The sequence below is a fragment of the Hevea brasiliensis genome, chromosome 16, assembly GCF_030052815.1.
Source record: "Hevea brasiliensis isolate MT/VB/25A 57/8 chromosome 16, ASM3005281v1, whole genome shotgun sequence".
Taxonomy (NCBI): Eukaryota; Viridiplantae; Streptophyta; class Magnoliopsida; order Malpighiales; family Euphorbiaceae; genus Hevea; species Hevea brasiliensis.
This window is the reverse complement of record NC_079508.1, coordinates 58,478,662-58,495,715: the sequence shown is the minus strand read 5'-3', so window position 1 is coordinate 58,495,715 and position 17,054 is coordinate 58,478,662. Positions and strand designations below refer to the sequence as shown.

The 17,054-nt window shown below is 32.7% G+C and overlaps 1 protein-coding gene across 1 annotated transcript; it reads left to right on the top strand.

Annotated features, from left to right (window-relative positions):
- Nucleotides 1–9,505: 9,505 nt before the first annotated feature.
- LOC110642838 (naringenin,2-oxoglutarate 3-dioxygenase) lies at nt 9,506–12,107 on the top strand. Its single transcript, XM_021795014.2, has 3 exons — nt 9,506–10,058; nt 11,016–11,444; nt 11,625–12,107. The coding sequence occupies exons 1-3, from the start codon at nt 9,699–9,701 to the stop codon at nt 11,925–11,927; spliced, it is 1,092 nt and encodes a 363-aa protein (XP_021650706.2). The 5' UTR covers nt 9,506–9,698; the 3' UTR covers nt 11,928–12,107.
- The last annotated feature ends 4,947 nt before the right edge of the window (nt 12,108–17,054 follow it).

Genomic DNA, 17,054 nt, shown 5'->3' with positions numbered 1-17,054 from the left:
CTCTCCCTCTCTATTCTCCATGGATGCTTTTACTTCTCTCTAAAAGTTCCTTGTAAACACACCATAAAATCACTTGTTGATTTCACAAAAATTGCTCCTTGCAACTAAAACAAGCCTAAGGCAGCAAAAGAAAAGGAGAGAAAGATTTTTCTTCAAGCTTGGGTTGACACACACAAAGGTTAGTGCTTTAACTTATAGTTATTTCTGTGTTTTATGAAAGAAATTAGTAAATCCTACAACCAGGTGCCATAGGAAATTATAGATGAGTGAAAATCTGGAATCTGTACAGTATATGCTTGAACAATAAATTTTAAAAATTCATAACTAGAGTTAGGGATCTCAGATCAGGGTGATTTTTATGTCAAAAGAAACCATAAGGAATGTTCTAAAACTTTGTAGTTTTATGGCATACCTGATTCTAATGTTAGGTTAGGGTTTGAGGACAAAACATTTTAGTGCTCAGATTTGGACTCTGTTCTGCTGATTTCCTGCAACAGGACAGCCACCTTCAATAAATCATAACTAGAGCCACAAAACTCGAAATGATGTGATTCTTGAGTCCTTGAAACGCTTATTGAATGCTCTAAAACCTTGTAGTTATGGCCAAGAGCTAATTGTGGTAGCTGCTAGTTGATATTTTTGCATTTTCTTACTACTATCCTGCATGTACTGGATTCTGGACAGGTTGCACCTTTTTAGTTAGTTCTGCAATTTCCGATCTGATTTTGATGTGATTCCAATTGGAGATTGAGTTAAACATATGAAGGTTGATTTCTGGAAAATATGGTCTTGAAATCTTGTTTCTATAAATTATGGTGATTATTTTTGCACCCTATTTCAGATAATCGATTGTAATCGAGTGCACTATTCATTCTAGTAACATTTATATTGCATGAGCTAGAAATTTTAGAGGAAAAATGATTAAGCATGCTTTGATTTAATGAAGTTACATGTAGAAATTAATAAGGTGGAGGCCCATTTCTGGTCTAGAAATGAGTGACATGAGGAAATTGAGTGAATGGGCTGCCCTTGGTGACCTGCAGGACTAGGCATGAGTCCAGTAGGTTTGGGCAGCAATAACTTGAATTATAGAGGTTCAATTGGTGCAAATCCAATTGGACATGAAACTAGACACATAATGGCACAACTTTGGTGAAGAAACCATGCCCAGAAAACCAAACCAAGTGGACCAAAAGTTTGCCCTAATCCGGGTGACCTGCAGTCTGCCTGGGCATAATGACCAAATGAACAGTGTTTGGTCATTTGGCCATAACTCAGTGTAGAAAGGTCCAATTGACCTGAAAGTTTACCAGAAATAAGATGAGATATAGACCAACAACTTTCATGAAGAACAAAAATTCAAATTCTGATCATAACCTAGTCAAATTGCCAACCAAACTTAGGTCACCAAATCTGGCAGAACCAAATTGCCCAGAAAATCTGGGTACAGGTCACTCCGGCCAGTTATGGTAAAATGACCATAACTTGAGTTACAAAACTCCAAATGGAGTGATCCAAAAAAAGAAATTCAACTAGACAAAATAAAGAACAACTTTCATGTTGATCATTTTTCCAAATTCCCACTGCAAAAATGACTAATGGAATGGTAAACCTAGGGCATGAAATCTGAAAATTTTGAATAACATATGATAAGCTTTGAAATGGTATAGGAAATCAATACCAACAAAAATAAAATGCAAAATGTGGTATCTTGGTGAACTTAGGTTCAATAAATTTATTATGTATTAAAAAGTCAACAATTTGAGTGAATAGTAATGTGAATAGTAATACAAAGACACAAAGTATAATAACTAAATTGGTAGAGGAAATTAAGGTATGAAATTTGGAATCCATGAAACATTCATGGATTACTTGGAATAGAAATAGTAATTCACCTAAATGACTTAATGAACATTTAAGTTATGTGAGTATATAGTTAAAATTTGTATTCCCATTACTAGTAGGTCTAATAAAACATGAGTGATACCACTTGAATATGAAATAAAATTAACCTAGATGGATTGTTGAGTATAAATGGGATGAGGTTTACATTAGGATCTTTGTTTCCATTACAAATAAGATAATAACACCTTGTATGAGTTATGAATCCATATAAATATTGTAATGAATAAATGAATCACATGAAAATATGAATGGAACATTAGTTTTCTTTATAAGGGAAAGGAAGAACGTTTTGAGTACAATGGTATATGAACACCATTGTTATGAATTGTGATCAATATGAATGATGTAAGGAATGTATGAATATTATGATGAATGTATAAATTATGAAATTTATCATGAAATAATGAAGTCATAAAATACAATATATTAATATTTAATGATATTATGTGCCCTTGTATTGCCTAGACATGTGTGTCAGATTGGATAGTTTGGCATGCCAATAGGGTATTGTTTTAGCAGTACTGCGAAAGGCTTTATGCCTGTATTCATGGCTTTGTGCTCGTATTCATGGCTTTATACCCGCATTCATGGCTTTATACCAACATTCATGGCTTTTATGCCCGATTATGTGTTATCATGGCTTTTTAGCCATACTAACTGCATACGTGGTTGACGTTCTGCGTCCCATGGTATGACGGCCCGAGGCAATCATGCGGTGTCCAGTACAACGACTGTTATCGCTTTAGTCGACTTTGTCGTAGGTTACTTGGGCAGTGTAATTTATTGAAAAAAATTAAGACTATTAGTAATTAAAAATATTAAAAATCAAATAAATGAGTTAATAAGACTTCAAAAGAATTAGTTAGAATTATGAAATGATCCAAACCACATAAAAATTATTAAGTAAAATGATAAAAGAGTTGCAAAAATAGGTATAATTTAACTAAATATTTTAAAAGTACCTTCTATTGCCATATGAATATAAACTGAGTATTTTTATTAATTCTGTGTATTGTACATTATCACTGTGAATTTAGGAATTAAACGCTTCCAAAGCGGAACAAATTAGAACAAAAGATAATTATTATTAGACACATTGTATTAAATTAAATTGATTCTTAAATATTCAAATTATGCTTCGTTCTTTCTTTATTTGTATATTATTTCCTTGTTATATTATTGCACCACTAAGCAGCAATGCTTAGCGATATGGGATTGTCTCCTTCACGCAGGTACTGAAGCTAGAACCCAATGGACGTTTGACTGGAAATTTTGGGAGTTCTAATATGAAGAAGTGTCTGAAGTATTCAAGGTTGTCACCTCCTCAGCAATGCATATAGATAGGGCCCATATAGATTATATTTTATATTTTGTATAAAATGCTTAGATATTGTATTGTAATGTATATTATGAACAGGTAATTAATAAGAATGTGATGTAAATTAATAAATTAGCTTTTTCATATGTAATTAATTTATATATCATGAAAATTATGAAATTATGTAAATTAATAAAATTTGAAAATTTTACTTATGTGATTTGAGCATGAATGAGATTGTATGGATTTGAAGACATATTTGAAATATGTAACCTTAATAATATTAATGCAAAGGACCAAAACTTAAATTGTAAATAATAAGTTATATAAATAGTGTAATGAATAAATGGATCATGCTAATGTATGAATGAGACATTAATTCTCATTATTGTAGAAAGGAAAAGTGCTTTGAGTACAATAGTATAGAAGAATAATTGATATGAATTGTGATCATATAAATGATCAAATGAATGTATAAATTATAATGAATGCATAAATTATGTAGAATTATATTTTAAAAATTTATATTTCCGCTAGGAATAGAATTGAAATATTATAAATTATTATTGGGGCTTATAATGAAATAATGAAATAATAAAACAAAACATATTAACACTTAATGGTACTTATGTGTCCATGTATTGCCTAGACACGTGTGTCAGATTGGATAGATTGGCATACCAATAGGGTATTATTTTAGCAGTACTGCGAAAGGCTTTATGCTTGTATTCATGGCTTTATGCCCGTACTCATGGCTTTATGTCATGGCTTTTATACCTGATTATGTGTTATCATGGCTCTTTAGCCATTCTGATTGTATACGTGGTTGACGTTCCACATCCCATGGTATGACGGCCCGAGGCACCGCGGTGTTCAGTGCCAATGACCCGTTATCTAGTTTAGCCAGCCTGTCATAGGTTACTTAGGCAGTGAAATTTATTGAAATAAGTTAAGAATTAGCAACTAAAAATATTATCAATTAAATAAATGAGTAAGAATATTTAAAATAAATTAAATTAGTTATTTAGCAGAAAGAATTGAAATGAATTGGAACGATATTAAAATTTAATTATTATGAAAGAATTGAGCGCAGCTGAAGATGAATAAATTAGAACAAAGGATAGTTAATACTAGCAGTATTATATGAAATTAGATTAAATTTCAGAGTATCCAAATTTTGATCAATTTCTTTTTTTATTGTATTTTATTTTCTTATTATATTATTGCACCACTAAGCAGCAATGCTTAGCGCGATGGATTTGTTTCCTTGTGCAGGCACTGAAGGTAAAGTCTAACGAATATTAAACAGAAATTTTAGAGTTCTAATATGCATAAGTGTCTAAAGTATTCAAGGTTGTCACCTCCTTAGCAATACATGTAGATAGGGCCCATATAGGTCATAATTTATATGTTGTATAAAATGCCTAATTATAGTATTATAATGTAAATTATGAAAATGTAATTATAAAAATAACCTTTGAACCACGATCTTATCACCTATTAGCTGATGTGATGAGCAAGTGTTATTTTTTATTTATTTTTATTTTTTAGTAACATTAAGCATTCCTAATCCGATTTATACACCCAGCATCAATTATGACATGTTGGGCTTGCCGTAACTTTATTAAAATATTTTTTTCTGGTTATTATATATTATAAAAAAAATACTTTTTTATTATAAAATTATAAAATTTTTTCTTTATTAATAATAATTACTTTTTATTATTTTATAATTAATTTTAAAATTATTTGATTATTATTTATTTATTTTAATAATAAAATAAAAAAATATAATATAATAAATTAAAATTATATATTTATTTTAATAATAAAATTAATTATATAATATATAACTTTATTAATCATTTTATATAGTAAGAGTAATAGCTAGATAAAATTTTACCAAACACTTTGATATACATTAATTACTATTAATTATTAATAGATATTTATATTCAATAGTTAAATTAAATACCCTAATTAAATGAGAATTATTAATGAGTAATTAAACCACTTAAATTTAGATATAATGCTCATTAATTAATTTAGTTATCTATTTATCCAAAACTTTTTTATTTATGTACTAAAAACTTTTAATAAATTTTTAATTATTTAAAATTTTAATTTTTGAGACTGGTTATTCCTTTATACATACGTGTGTGATTACAAACGAATGATGATGAAAACAATATATATATATATATATATATATATATATATATATATATATATATATATATATATATACATGGAAAGCTAAAGCTGTTAATATAATATTTTAACTAAAAATTTAATTAATAACATTAAAATTATTTTCAAAATCATGAATATTAAAATATTTTAATGATTTTTAATTTAATAATATTAACATTATTTTAAAAAATAAGAAATGAAGGGTTAATTAATCAACTAAAAAAAAAGTAAAATACTTTAAAAATTAAAAATTTTTGTTAACGAAAATAGGGAGAATGCTTAGCAAAAAAACTAAAATAAAATTTACGCAACTACGCCCATATATTGCTTCGGCGTAGTTGGCCCGGTTGGGTAGCCACGTGAACGACTACTCGGAGGACCGCACTAATTAGGTGATGAAAGTCACGTGACTCGACTTAACTCACCAAATAATCTTTACCAATCTAGTTACCTGTGGGGTTGTTTAATCACGTTGACTTGTTAGGCGGTTGATCAAACCTTTTAAATACAATATCTTAATATGAAATTATTTTTGTTTATATATATATATATATACATATTGTTTTTAGAAAAATATATAAATTATTTTTTTTTAATATGCAAGAATTACATTAACATGGTCCATTGGGTCAATTACATGAGATTTAAATACAAATTAAACCCATAAATCTCAACACCATACAAATTCCCAAACCTAAAAATTGGAAACCCTAAATAATCTAGCACAAAAGAAACAAAACCAAACCAAAATAACTCTGTAGCACCACCGAACTGCTAGAGTCAAAGCTGGAGCGGATGAGAGGGGAAGAAGACCATAAGCAACAAATCAGTAACAAGATTACTTGAAAACTACTAGTTTCCAGAAGCAGATCACCCAATCATCTACATTAATAATACTAACAAATCCAGCCAATAGCAACGTTTAAGGAGGAGAAGGCGACCTTAAACGTAGAGATCCAAAGCGTTTCAGTCTCTCTTAACCTTGGGTCGATGTCAACTGGTGGACTCCTTTACATGCCCCTCTCCTATAATAAAACACCTCAATTGGCTAGAGCAGCAACAAATGCAGACGTCCACACATATAACTCATCTTAAATCACGATATGTCATTATAATGCTCGATATTTTAAGTATTTGTTCCTGTGACATTTTAAAATATGTTAAAATATTAATTTTGTTTAGAGCTATTTTTTACCTGATTTAAGAATAAAACAATCTCTTAATCAATAAATTCAATTTTCATTTAATATTTTTAAAAAATACCGTTCAATTATATTTATTTAATATTTTGAAACTATATATATATATAAAAAAAAACCTGAATATTAATGTAACAAATAAGTACTATTATAATATTTTTTAAAATTGTGAAGTAATTGAGTTTTGTAGCTTTTAAAACCTAGCCGGTATAATAAATTAATGAAACTCACTGTTTCTTTAGTGACTGCAAGATACAAAAATAAGATTTTGTCCCGCTTGGGCAAGTCAATGAGAGGTGGGTTAGTTAAAAAATCTTTTAATTCATTAAAAGCTACTTAACATTCTTTGCCCCACTTAAATTGCATCTTTACTTTTAGTGCTTGGTAGAAAGGCAAACATGTTCGAGCTAAACAAGGCATGAACCGCCCTAAAACTGTTATCCGACCATTCAACTTTTGGATCTCTTTGATGCTTTTAATTCATTAAAAGCTACTTAACATTCTTTGCCCCACTTAAATTGCATCTTTACTTTTAGTGCTTGGTAGAAAGGCAAACATGTTCGAGCCAAACAAGGCATGAACCACCCTAAAACTGTTATCCGACCATTCAACTTTTGGATCTCTTTGATGCTTTTAGGTGGCTGCATGTCCATGATAGGTCAGATCTTCTTTGGGTTTGCTTCAATTCTTCTTTCTGATATCATGTATCCTAGAAACTTGCCGACCTTGACCCCGAAAGTACACTTTTCTATATTTAAATTTATACCAACTCTGTTGAGGATGTCAAAGGCTTCTGCAATATCTCTGGCATGGTCTTCCATTCTATTGCTTTTAATGATCAAGTCATCAACATAAACTTTCACTGTTTTCCCAATTAGTTCTTCGAACATTTTGTTTACTGAGCACTGATAGGTAGCCCCAGCATTTTTTTAGACTGAACGGCATCACCTTGTAGCAGTATACCCCCAAATCAGTGATGAATGCGGTCTTCTCTTCATCCTTTGGATCCATCTTAATTTGGTGATATCCTAAAATGGCATCCACCAATGAACAAACAGCATGTTATGAGGTCACATCTGCATTGATCTATTAAGGGCAGCGGGTAATGATCCTTAGGTCAGGCCTTGTTGAGATTAGTGAAGTCAACATACATTTGCAATTTACAATTAGTTTTTTTAATCAAAATCACATTAGCCACCCATGTTGGATATTTGACATTTCTGATCATTCCTGCTTTCAGTAATTTATTTACCTCGTCGATCACCACTTGCTGCCTATCTGGCATAATTCATCTCTTCTTTTGCTGGACTGGCTTGAAGGTTAAAATAATTTTAGAGTATATTTTTACATGGACATAATATATTTAAAATAAATAAATTTAAATTATTTTTTAATTGATTCAAAACATAATTAATAAGAGAAAAAGCTTTTATTAAAAAAAATCTTTATCAATTATACTAATCTTGTTGGATTTCTCCAGCATTTAGTGATTACTCAATCAATTGATAATTAAATTGAGACATTTGGCAACATAAAAAATAGAAATTATGAATAATTAATAGTCACAATAGTCAGTATTTAAATATTATAATTAAATGTTAATATACAACATATACAAATCTATGATCATTTGTTATGGATCACAATGGATTAAATTTTTGCGGGTACTTGATTAGATTGAACTCTAATAAAATGAATTTTAAGTACTATATAATCAGATTTAGGACATGTTTAAATTTGATAAATAATACTTGAACGAGTTTGAATTCGAGTTTTACATATTGGGTATCCGTTATTCAAACTAATTTATATAAATATTTAATTAAATATAAAATATATTTTTTATAATAATATTTATAAATTTTATATTTTATTTTAAATAAATAAAATTTAAGTATTTTATAGAAATATGAAATTTTAAAATATAAATTATTAATAAAAAACAAATTTTTAGATAGATTATTATTTAAAATATAAAAAATTAAATGAATTCAGATATTTTTGTTATAATAATAATTGAGTTTGAGATAAATTGAGTGGTTGATAATAAATTTTAATCAATAAATTTAAATTTTAAAAAATTAATTAAATTTGAGTTAGAGTTTATTTTTAAGGGTATTTACCAATTGCCATCCATCGGTGATGCCAATTATTGCCAAAATGCAGCAATAAAAGACAATTCATTAATTGCCACAACCACTTGTACGTGCAAGCTTTACACCCCTAAACTATTATTATTGTTACTCCATTTGTTTCTCTCATGCTTAGATTATACGCAATCTTTTATATATGTATATTTGGATTTATGGTACAATATTCTTATATTTAAATAAGGTGGTAGAAGAGATATTGATTGGAATTAAAAACTTATGGCTTTGAGAAGAATCCCTGTTAGGATCCACAACCTACTTAATTAATGTTAATTTCCAAAACAAATTAAATAGCTATTACTTATTTCTTTCTTTTTTATGGATACTTATGTCAAATTTTTAACCAACGATAAGAACTGAATTTTCTTGTTAATTTATCAGATAAAATAAGATAAACCATTAATGAGAAATTTTTAAAATTAAATGGAATTGGCTTAATTGAACTAGGATTCCAATCATAGAAAAAAAATACTAGAAAAATAATTTTTTTTCTTTTTAAAATGAATTTTTTTAATTATTTAATCTTGATATGAACACGAATATTCTTTTTTTTTTTCTTTTAATAGAAGAAACACTGAATATATGGTCTTCTTGTAATATCTGATCACATCACTGCAATATAAAAATTTTAATTTATTTATAATATTAATAGATTAATTATAAAAATAAAATTAAACCCATTACCTTACAGAGAGATAGATTGGCAGATAAAAGAATGACCTCATACGTCATATCACGCGCTTAGGGAGGTAGTTGGGCAAGCTGCCACATTTTCCTCCACCCTCCCCCGCTAACCTGCTGTCTCCAAGCCCCATGATATATATACACAACCTCTCTTCTACCTATAATCACAATTCACAAATTAAAGAATTACCTCTCCCCTTCTTCTCTTAAACGCCAACCAACAAAATCATTCTCTTCTAACCATTTTCAATGGCTCCTACGACTCTTACAGCCCTCGCTGAGGAGAAAACCCTGCAGGAAAGCTTCGTCCGAGACGAAGATGAGCGTCCAAAAGTGGCTTACAATCAATTCAGCGACCAAATTCCAGTGATTTCATTATCTGGGATAGATGATGTTGGTGGGAAGAGAGCTGAGATATGCAAGAAAATAGTTGAAGCATGTGAAGACTGGGGGATTTTTCAGGTCGTTGATCATGGTGTTGATGCTAAGCTTATATCTGAAATGACTCTTCTTGCTAAGGAGTTTTTTGCCTTGCCGTCGGAGGAGAAGCTTCGTTTTGACATGTCCGGCGGGAAGAAGGGTGGCTTCATCGTCTCTAGCCATTTACAGGTATTAACTTTTCTTTTAAGCCTTTTTGATGGTCTGTACTCTTTAGTCAGCGAAAAGGGTCAAGAACATGCATACATGATACTAAACGTATGTCGTTTTCATCAGAAAGACGATGTTCAAGTTATGGCTTTGACAGGTAGATGCGCCCGTTGTTAATTTTCCAACTATAATTAATTATATATTTATATTTATATATAGGGGTAAGAATTGTGAAATTCATATATTTTGCTAATAAATTTTGCATTTCCATTTAAAGAAAAATTCTAATTATTTACTCTTCGGTTTTTCTTACAATTTTTTATTCCCCAGTTTCCACCGTATTAAAGAGGAAAATAATTTCAAATTTTAAGAACTTTAGGTCGTTGACATATTTCTAAGATTATAATTCGCTAATGCTGTTAAGATTTTATATGAAATAAAAATTAGAATGTTCTTCTGCGGTAGAAAAATCCTTCTTTCCTTGCATGCATACATATTGAGGTTTATGTTATATTGATATACTGCTACACAATATGATATCCTTTCTTCCTTGTGATTTTTTTTTTTTACCACAATTAATTTGATAAAAGAATTACATCAAAGCATTGTTTTCTTTCTTTGGTTTTTTTTTGGAAGTAGACAGACATGAAAGCTATTAGGGGAAAAAATAGTTAGACATGGAACGATATGCACCGATACTGTTAAATAATGGAAGAGAGAGAGAGAGACAGACAGACAGAGAGACGTAATTCTTTAAATGTTTCAGTACTGTACCGCCCTGACAATACTATTTAATAATAATGATAATGCAACAGTGAAAAGACATTTTCAATTACTGTACTCACTGTGCTTAAATAATGGAATACAAGGAAAATCAATCTCCGACCCTAGATGATTAACTTGATCCAAATGCTTTTTTTCAAAAAAAATTAAAAAAAAAAAAGGAAAAGAAATCTGAAGCGTAGTGTTTTTGTGCAGGGAGAGGCAGTGCAAGATTGGCGTGAAATAGTGACATATTTCTCATACCCACTTCGCACCAGAGACTATTCAAGATGGCCCGACAAGCCCGAGGGATGGAGAGGAGTGACTGAGGAGTACAGTGAGAAGTTAATGGGACTTGCTTGCAAGCTCCTGGAAGTTTTATCAGAAGCCATGGGGTTAGAGAAAGAGGCCTTGACTAAGGCATGTGTCGACATGGATCAGAAAGTTGTAGTCAATTTCTATCCAAAATGTCCCCAACCTGACCTCACTCTTGGACTCAAACGCCACACTGATCCAGGAACCATCACCCTCTTGCTCCAGGACCAGGTGGGGGGTCTCCAGGCTACCAGGGATGATGGAAAGACTTGGATCACTGTTCAGCCTGTTGAAGGTGCCTTTGTCGTCAATCTTGGAGATCATGGTCACGTAAGTACAACAATTATTTCCCATTTTACTTTTCTCTCTCTCCCTAATTAAATTATGAAGTGAAAAAATAAAAAATTAGTGTTTATGGTATTGCTACGTGTAACAATGTGTTCCAATACACTTGAGCAATTGCCTGTTTGACCCAATGGAGTTGCTGGTTTTGCTATTAATGTGATGCAGTACCTAAGCAATGGGAGATTCAAAAATGCGGACCACCAAGCAGTGGTGAACTCGAATTGCAGCAGGTTATCCATAGCCACATTCCAGAACCCAGCACCAGAAGCAACAGTTTATCCTCTGAAGATCGAAGATGGAGTAAAGCCAGTGCTAGAGGAGCCAATTACATTTGCAGAGATGTATAGGAGGAAGATGAGCAAGGACCTTGAGCTAGCCAGGCTTAAGAAATTGGCTAAGGAGAAGGCATTAAAGGACATTGAGAAATCCAAATTGGAAGGCAAACACATAGAGGATATCCTTGCTTGAAATAATTAATTATTATATATGGCTGCAGCTACGTTGTTCGGTTATATTTATGTTTATGTTACTTGTGGAGTCTGTTCAATTTGATGAACAATGTATTTTGGTGAGGCCAAGCATGTGGCTTAGCTCTGCATCTCTACGCTTATCGATATATAATAAGAAATCTAACTAATTAAAAACAAAGTCAATTCCCAATTTTCGTACTGATTTTATTTTTAAACTTAATCAATTATCAATTATCTCAAAGTCCCACGTATGGCCACTATATGGAATCCTGCAAAATCCAGTTTTTGTGTTAATTATTAATCGAATTTCAGGTTTACGTTCTCATTTTCTCCTGAAATTTCCCAAGAATCAAAATTATCCACAATAATATTAATGATGAGAAAACTGGAAAGGGTTTCAGAGCAATCAAACTGAAGAAGTCAAGATGATAAGCTAACAAAATTTGGGAGAAAAACTTTGATATGCTGAAAGGACAAAACAAACCTGCCAGGAAATTATTATGCATTTATTATGCCAGCTTTTTATTTTATTATTTTTTTTTTAATATGTAAACTTTGCATGACCAAGCCCATCGGACAAGAGTGCTAGAGTTTTAAAACAGGAAAACAAGGTTCATAACTAACCCCAACAGAGACACTTAGCCCAGAAAAATCCAGCCCATTAAAGCAAAACTACCAAAGACCCTTTAGCACGTTGGAGACCAAAATAACCCAAGCTACCAGACAGCATCACTAGGGATCTTGAAACCCACAAGCAACCAATCGATCTAAAGATACCATAGTAACTTTGCCGGACACCCAAAATTAGAGCTAGCACAATGACTGAATGAGGAAAAAACAGAAGCAATAGGCAAAGTAAAGCCGCGTACCTTCCTAACGTGAGCTGCGGTAAAAAAAACTCAGCCTTCTGCCGAACCATGAATACAATACGCTCTCCAACTACAACATCCACTAGCAGGAAAAGACAAGCTTAACACACCAAGGTCTAAGGCATTTTGGTCTGTCATAGCCTTGTGTCAGTCTTAAGGCGCTTTAGTCGACGGACTCCCTAATATACCTCCCTCTCCTCTTAAGCCAACAATACATGCCATACCAAACTCACAAAGCATCCCATCCTGCAAGAAACCAGCACACAAACAGATCTCCAAAGAGCCTTAGCCATAAACAGCAATCTGTCAAAAGTATAAAGCAAAATGCCATATATACAATCGAAACCCACCTAAAAGGAAGGGTAAGTCTTTCCTTAATTTATGTACTGAACTAATAATGTGAGAAGTGCTCAGAAGTCAAATGTGAAACAATTGAGAAAGCACCAGAAAATTCCCTCACCGCTCTCTCAACGTCTCTTACTTTTTTAGTAAACAAACACTCAAGAATTGCAGTTAGACTAGATTTCTACTTTCTCAATAAGCATTGTTCTAAATTTTGGAAACATTTTTAGGTGACGTTTGGATTGAGCACATCCATAGAATTCATCAAAATTCATAAAATCTAAAATTTATGGTTTATATAACTGTCTAAATTAATATAATCTCCTCATTAGATATGTAAGGAAATTTTTAGAATAAGAAAAATATTTACAAAATTCAACCTTTTATAAGGAATTTTAAAATCCCTCATTTTGAAGGATTTTGTGAAATCCATGGATTTAAATGGTGAATTTTAAACTAACCTATGAATTCCTTAAAATCTCTCCAACCATATGTTACGTTACGTGTAAAAATCCAATGCTTAAGAATTTAAATAGTTTCAGTTGGACCATATAAACATTTAAATTATAATATATAAGCTTAATTTGAATATCCACAATATGTCATATTTTATATTCTTTACCTGAAAAATTAAGACTTTAGGTATTAAATATTCAAATATTAACACATATAAGAGTGATCACGACGGTCTGATTTTAAATATGAATTAAGCTGGAACTGGTTCGGTTAAAATTGGAACCGACTTCTAATCGAATTGAAACTGCTGTTATGCAGTTTAGTTTAGATTTATATTTTTTAGGAATCGTGAATCTACAGTTTCAAATCGGATTGAATCTATAATTTTGAATCGAACCAAATCAATAGTTTAAATATAAAAAATTCAATAAATATCCTACCCCACTCTTAATTCATTAATATAAATCTTATATTCTCTACATAATTATTCTCTATAATTTTTTTTAATTCTCAATATTTTCTCAATTTCTTTTAAATTTTCTAAACAATTATTTTCTACATTTTTTTTAATTCTCAATACTTTCTTAATTATCCTACTTTATTATTTTATACGCTCACTAAAATTTTAAATACTATTTCAATTACTATATTATTATTTTATATCCTTAATAAAATTTTCATACCCTCTACTTTAATTTTTTTTTCTCTTTTATACTGTCACGACCCAACCTATGGGCCGGACCGGCACTAGGACCTGGGCCAGCCTAAAGCCCCCGAGGCCCGTAGTAAGCCTAACTGTTCATTAACCCAACTCTAAGGCCCATTTGGGCCCAATATCAAGAAAACAAACGGACAGAGTCCGGCCATAAAATGGACTTACTAACGGGGAGTTTTCGACTCACCCGACCTGTAAACACAATATATAGTCAATTGGGGAGCTCAGCTCACCCTCCACATACTCATCAACATAATAATAAATGGGAGCTCAGCTCCCTCATCCAATCCATCAAACATAACTTAAAATATTAAGTTTACAGGTCCAACATGATAATAATATTACAGACCAAATTCAAATAATTACTGCTAACACATGCGGAAATTCTAGGAGTAAATAAAATTACACAAATATCGATAAACAACCTGCGAAGTATAAAAGCAGGTTAACCCAGAATAAAATATCCTCCTGCGGCCTGTAAAAATTTTTGAACAGGAGTGAGCGTTCGACTCAGAGAGTAAAATATCAATTTTAACCATAATCTCTATAACTATCTAGAACTAATGTACCCTGTAGAGTGAAATGCAACATTAACAACATTTTCACATCATAACATCAAAAAGGTAATTTGGAGCACTCACACACCCTGTAGTATCAATCATAATATATGGGAGCTAATCCCCTATACAGCTCTCTTAAATCCAACCTGGTGCCAGCGAATTACTCAAGCTCGGACTTCCACTTAATAACCAAATCGAGGGTCCCAGCGAATTACTCAAGCCGTGACTACCCCTCGAAGGATCGGGTCCCAGCGAATTACTCAAGCCGTGATCGCCTGGTCCTATCCATAGTCCACACCACATCACACGCACGCCAACGCACACTGCTCCAAATTACCACAACAACATTCATGGCACATTAACAGTTATGAATGCAACATAATTCGTGCCTAGAGTTTAACTACATAAATATATGCATATAAGTGATGCATGGGCATGCTGAATATATAATAATATTGAAATTACAATTAAAATTAATATTTTACTCACAAACTTGACGACAAATTACTGTGGCGGCTGGGCGGAGGAAGAAGGCTGTCCCGGCTCACCTGACAATTATATTACAATTATTTAATACAATCTGACTCAATACAAACAAAGAAAAAGACCAATTACGTCCTAAGTCGTACCGAAAATCCGGCAGAGTTTCCCCTATACCTAGGACCTACCCAACCTGCAAAAGGGTTCAAAACACACTTCTATACTCACAATCCATATATCCACAGTTCAATCATATCACACAGCCCCTCCTGGGCCCATCAAATCAGTCATCTATCACAATACGCAAAATTTCAATTTAGTCCTTATTATTGATCATTTTTGTAAAAACTGCTCAAATAAGCTCTAAAAATTATAAAACTCTGCCCCGCGGTCCTTATAAATATTACTAAGCTATTGCAAAAAGAATCGTAATTTTCTAAGCTACCACGAATATTTTATGGATTTAAGCACTAGAAAATTACGAAAAAGTAAGGTTCGGGTTTACCTTTGCCGATTCCAACTTCGGGAACGCGCTCGGGATGCATGACAATGGTGGGCTAGCCAAAACCTCGGTCCAATTCGGAGACTTTTCCGGTAACGGGTCTATCTGGCCGGAATTTCGCAGACCCGGTCAACTGTCGAATTTCCGCGAATCGAGGATACCTACACGAAGCCTAATAATAATATATAAAAAAATCAGGGGTGTTACATTCTTCCCCCCTTACAGAAAATTCGTCCTCGAATTTTACACAAGGCAGAATAAAGTACATGATTACACATTGAACAGATAAGGGTACTTGCTACGCATGTCCCGTTCTGACTCCCAGGTGCACTCTTCCACTGGCTGACTCCTCCACAAAACCTTAACCATAGGGATCTGTTTTGATCTTAGCTGTCTCACTTGGTAGTCCACTCTGGCTCTGAGTTGCTCCTCAAAGGTCAAGTTCTCTTTTAGCTCTATTACATCCTGCCGTAGTACATGGGGAGGATCTAGGATGTACTTCTGAGCGAGGAGATGTGAAATCTGGGGTGAGCGTGAGAAAGGTTGGGTGGTAGTTCCAACCGGTGAGCAAGCTGCTCCAACTCTATCAGTAACCTCAAAAGGTCCAATATACCAAGGTGCCAACTTGCCCTTCTTTCCAAATATCATGACTCCCTTCATTGGAGAAACCTTCAGGAATACATAGTCGCCCACTGCAAACTCCACATCCCTCCGTCTGGGGTCTGCATAACTCTTTTGCCTACTGAAAGCTGTTTTCAATCGTTCCCTGATTAAAGGAACTATCTCTGAAGTGTACTACACTAGGTCTATATCATGCACCCTCGTTTCTCCCATTTCTGTCCAACACAGAGGAGACCTACACTTTCTTCCATATAGTGCCTCATAGGGTGCTACTCCTATGCTGGAATGGTAACTGTTGTTGTAGGCAAACTCCACCAAAGCTAGTTGATCATCCCATCGACCTCCAAAATCCAAAACACTCATGCGAAGCATGTCTTCCAGTGTTTGGATTGTCCTTCGCAGGCCCATCCATGCATGCGAGGGTGGAAAGCCGTACTGAAGTTCAACTGTGTGCCAAGTGCCTCCTGCAACTTTCTCCAAAATCGAGAAGTGAACTGGGGGCCCTCTGTCAGATATTATGAAAGTTGGAACTCCATGCAATCTGACGATTTCTCAAATGTAGAGTCGGCGTACTGTGCAA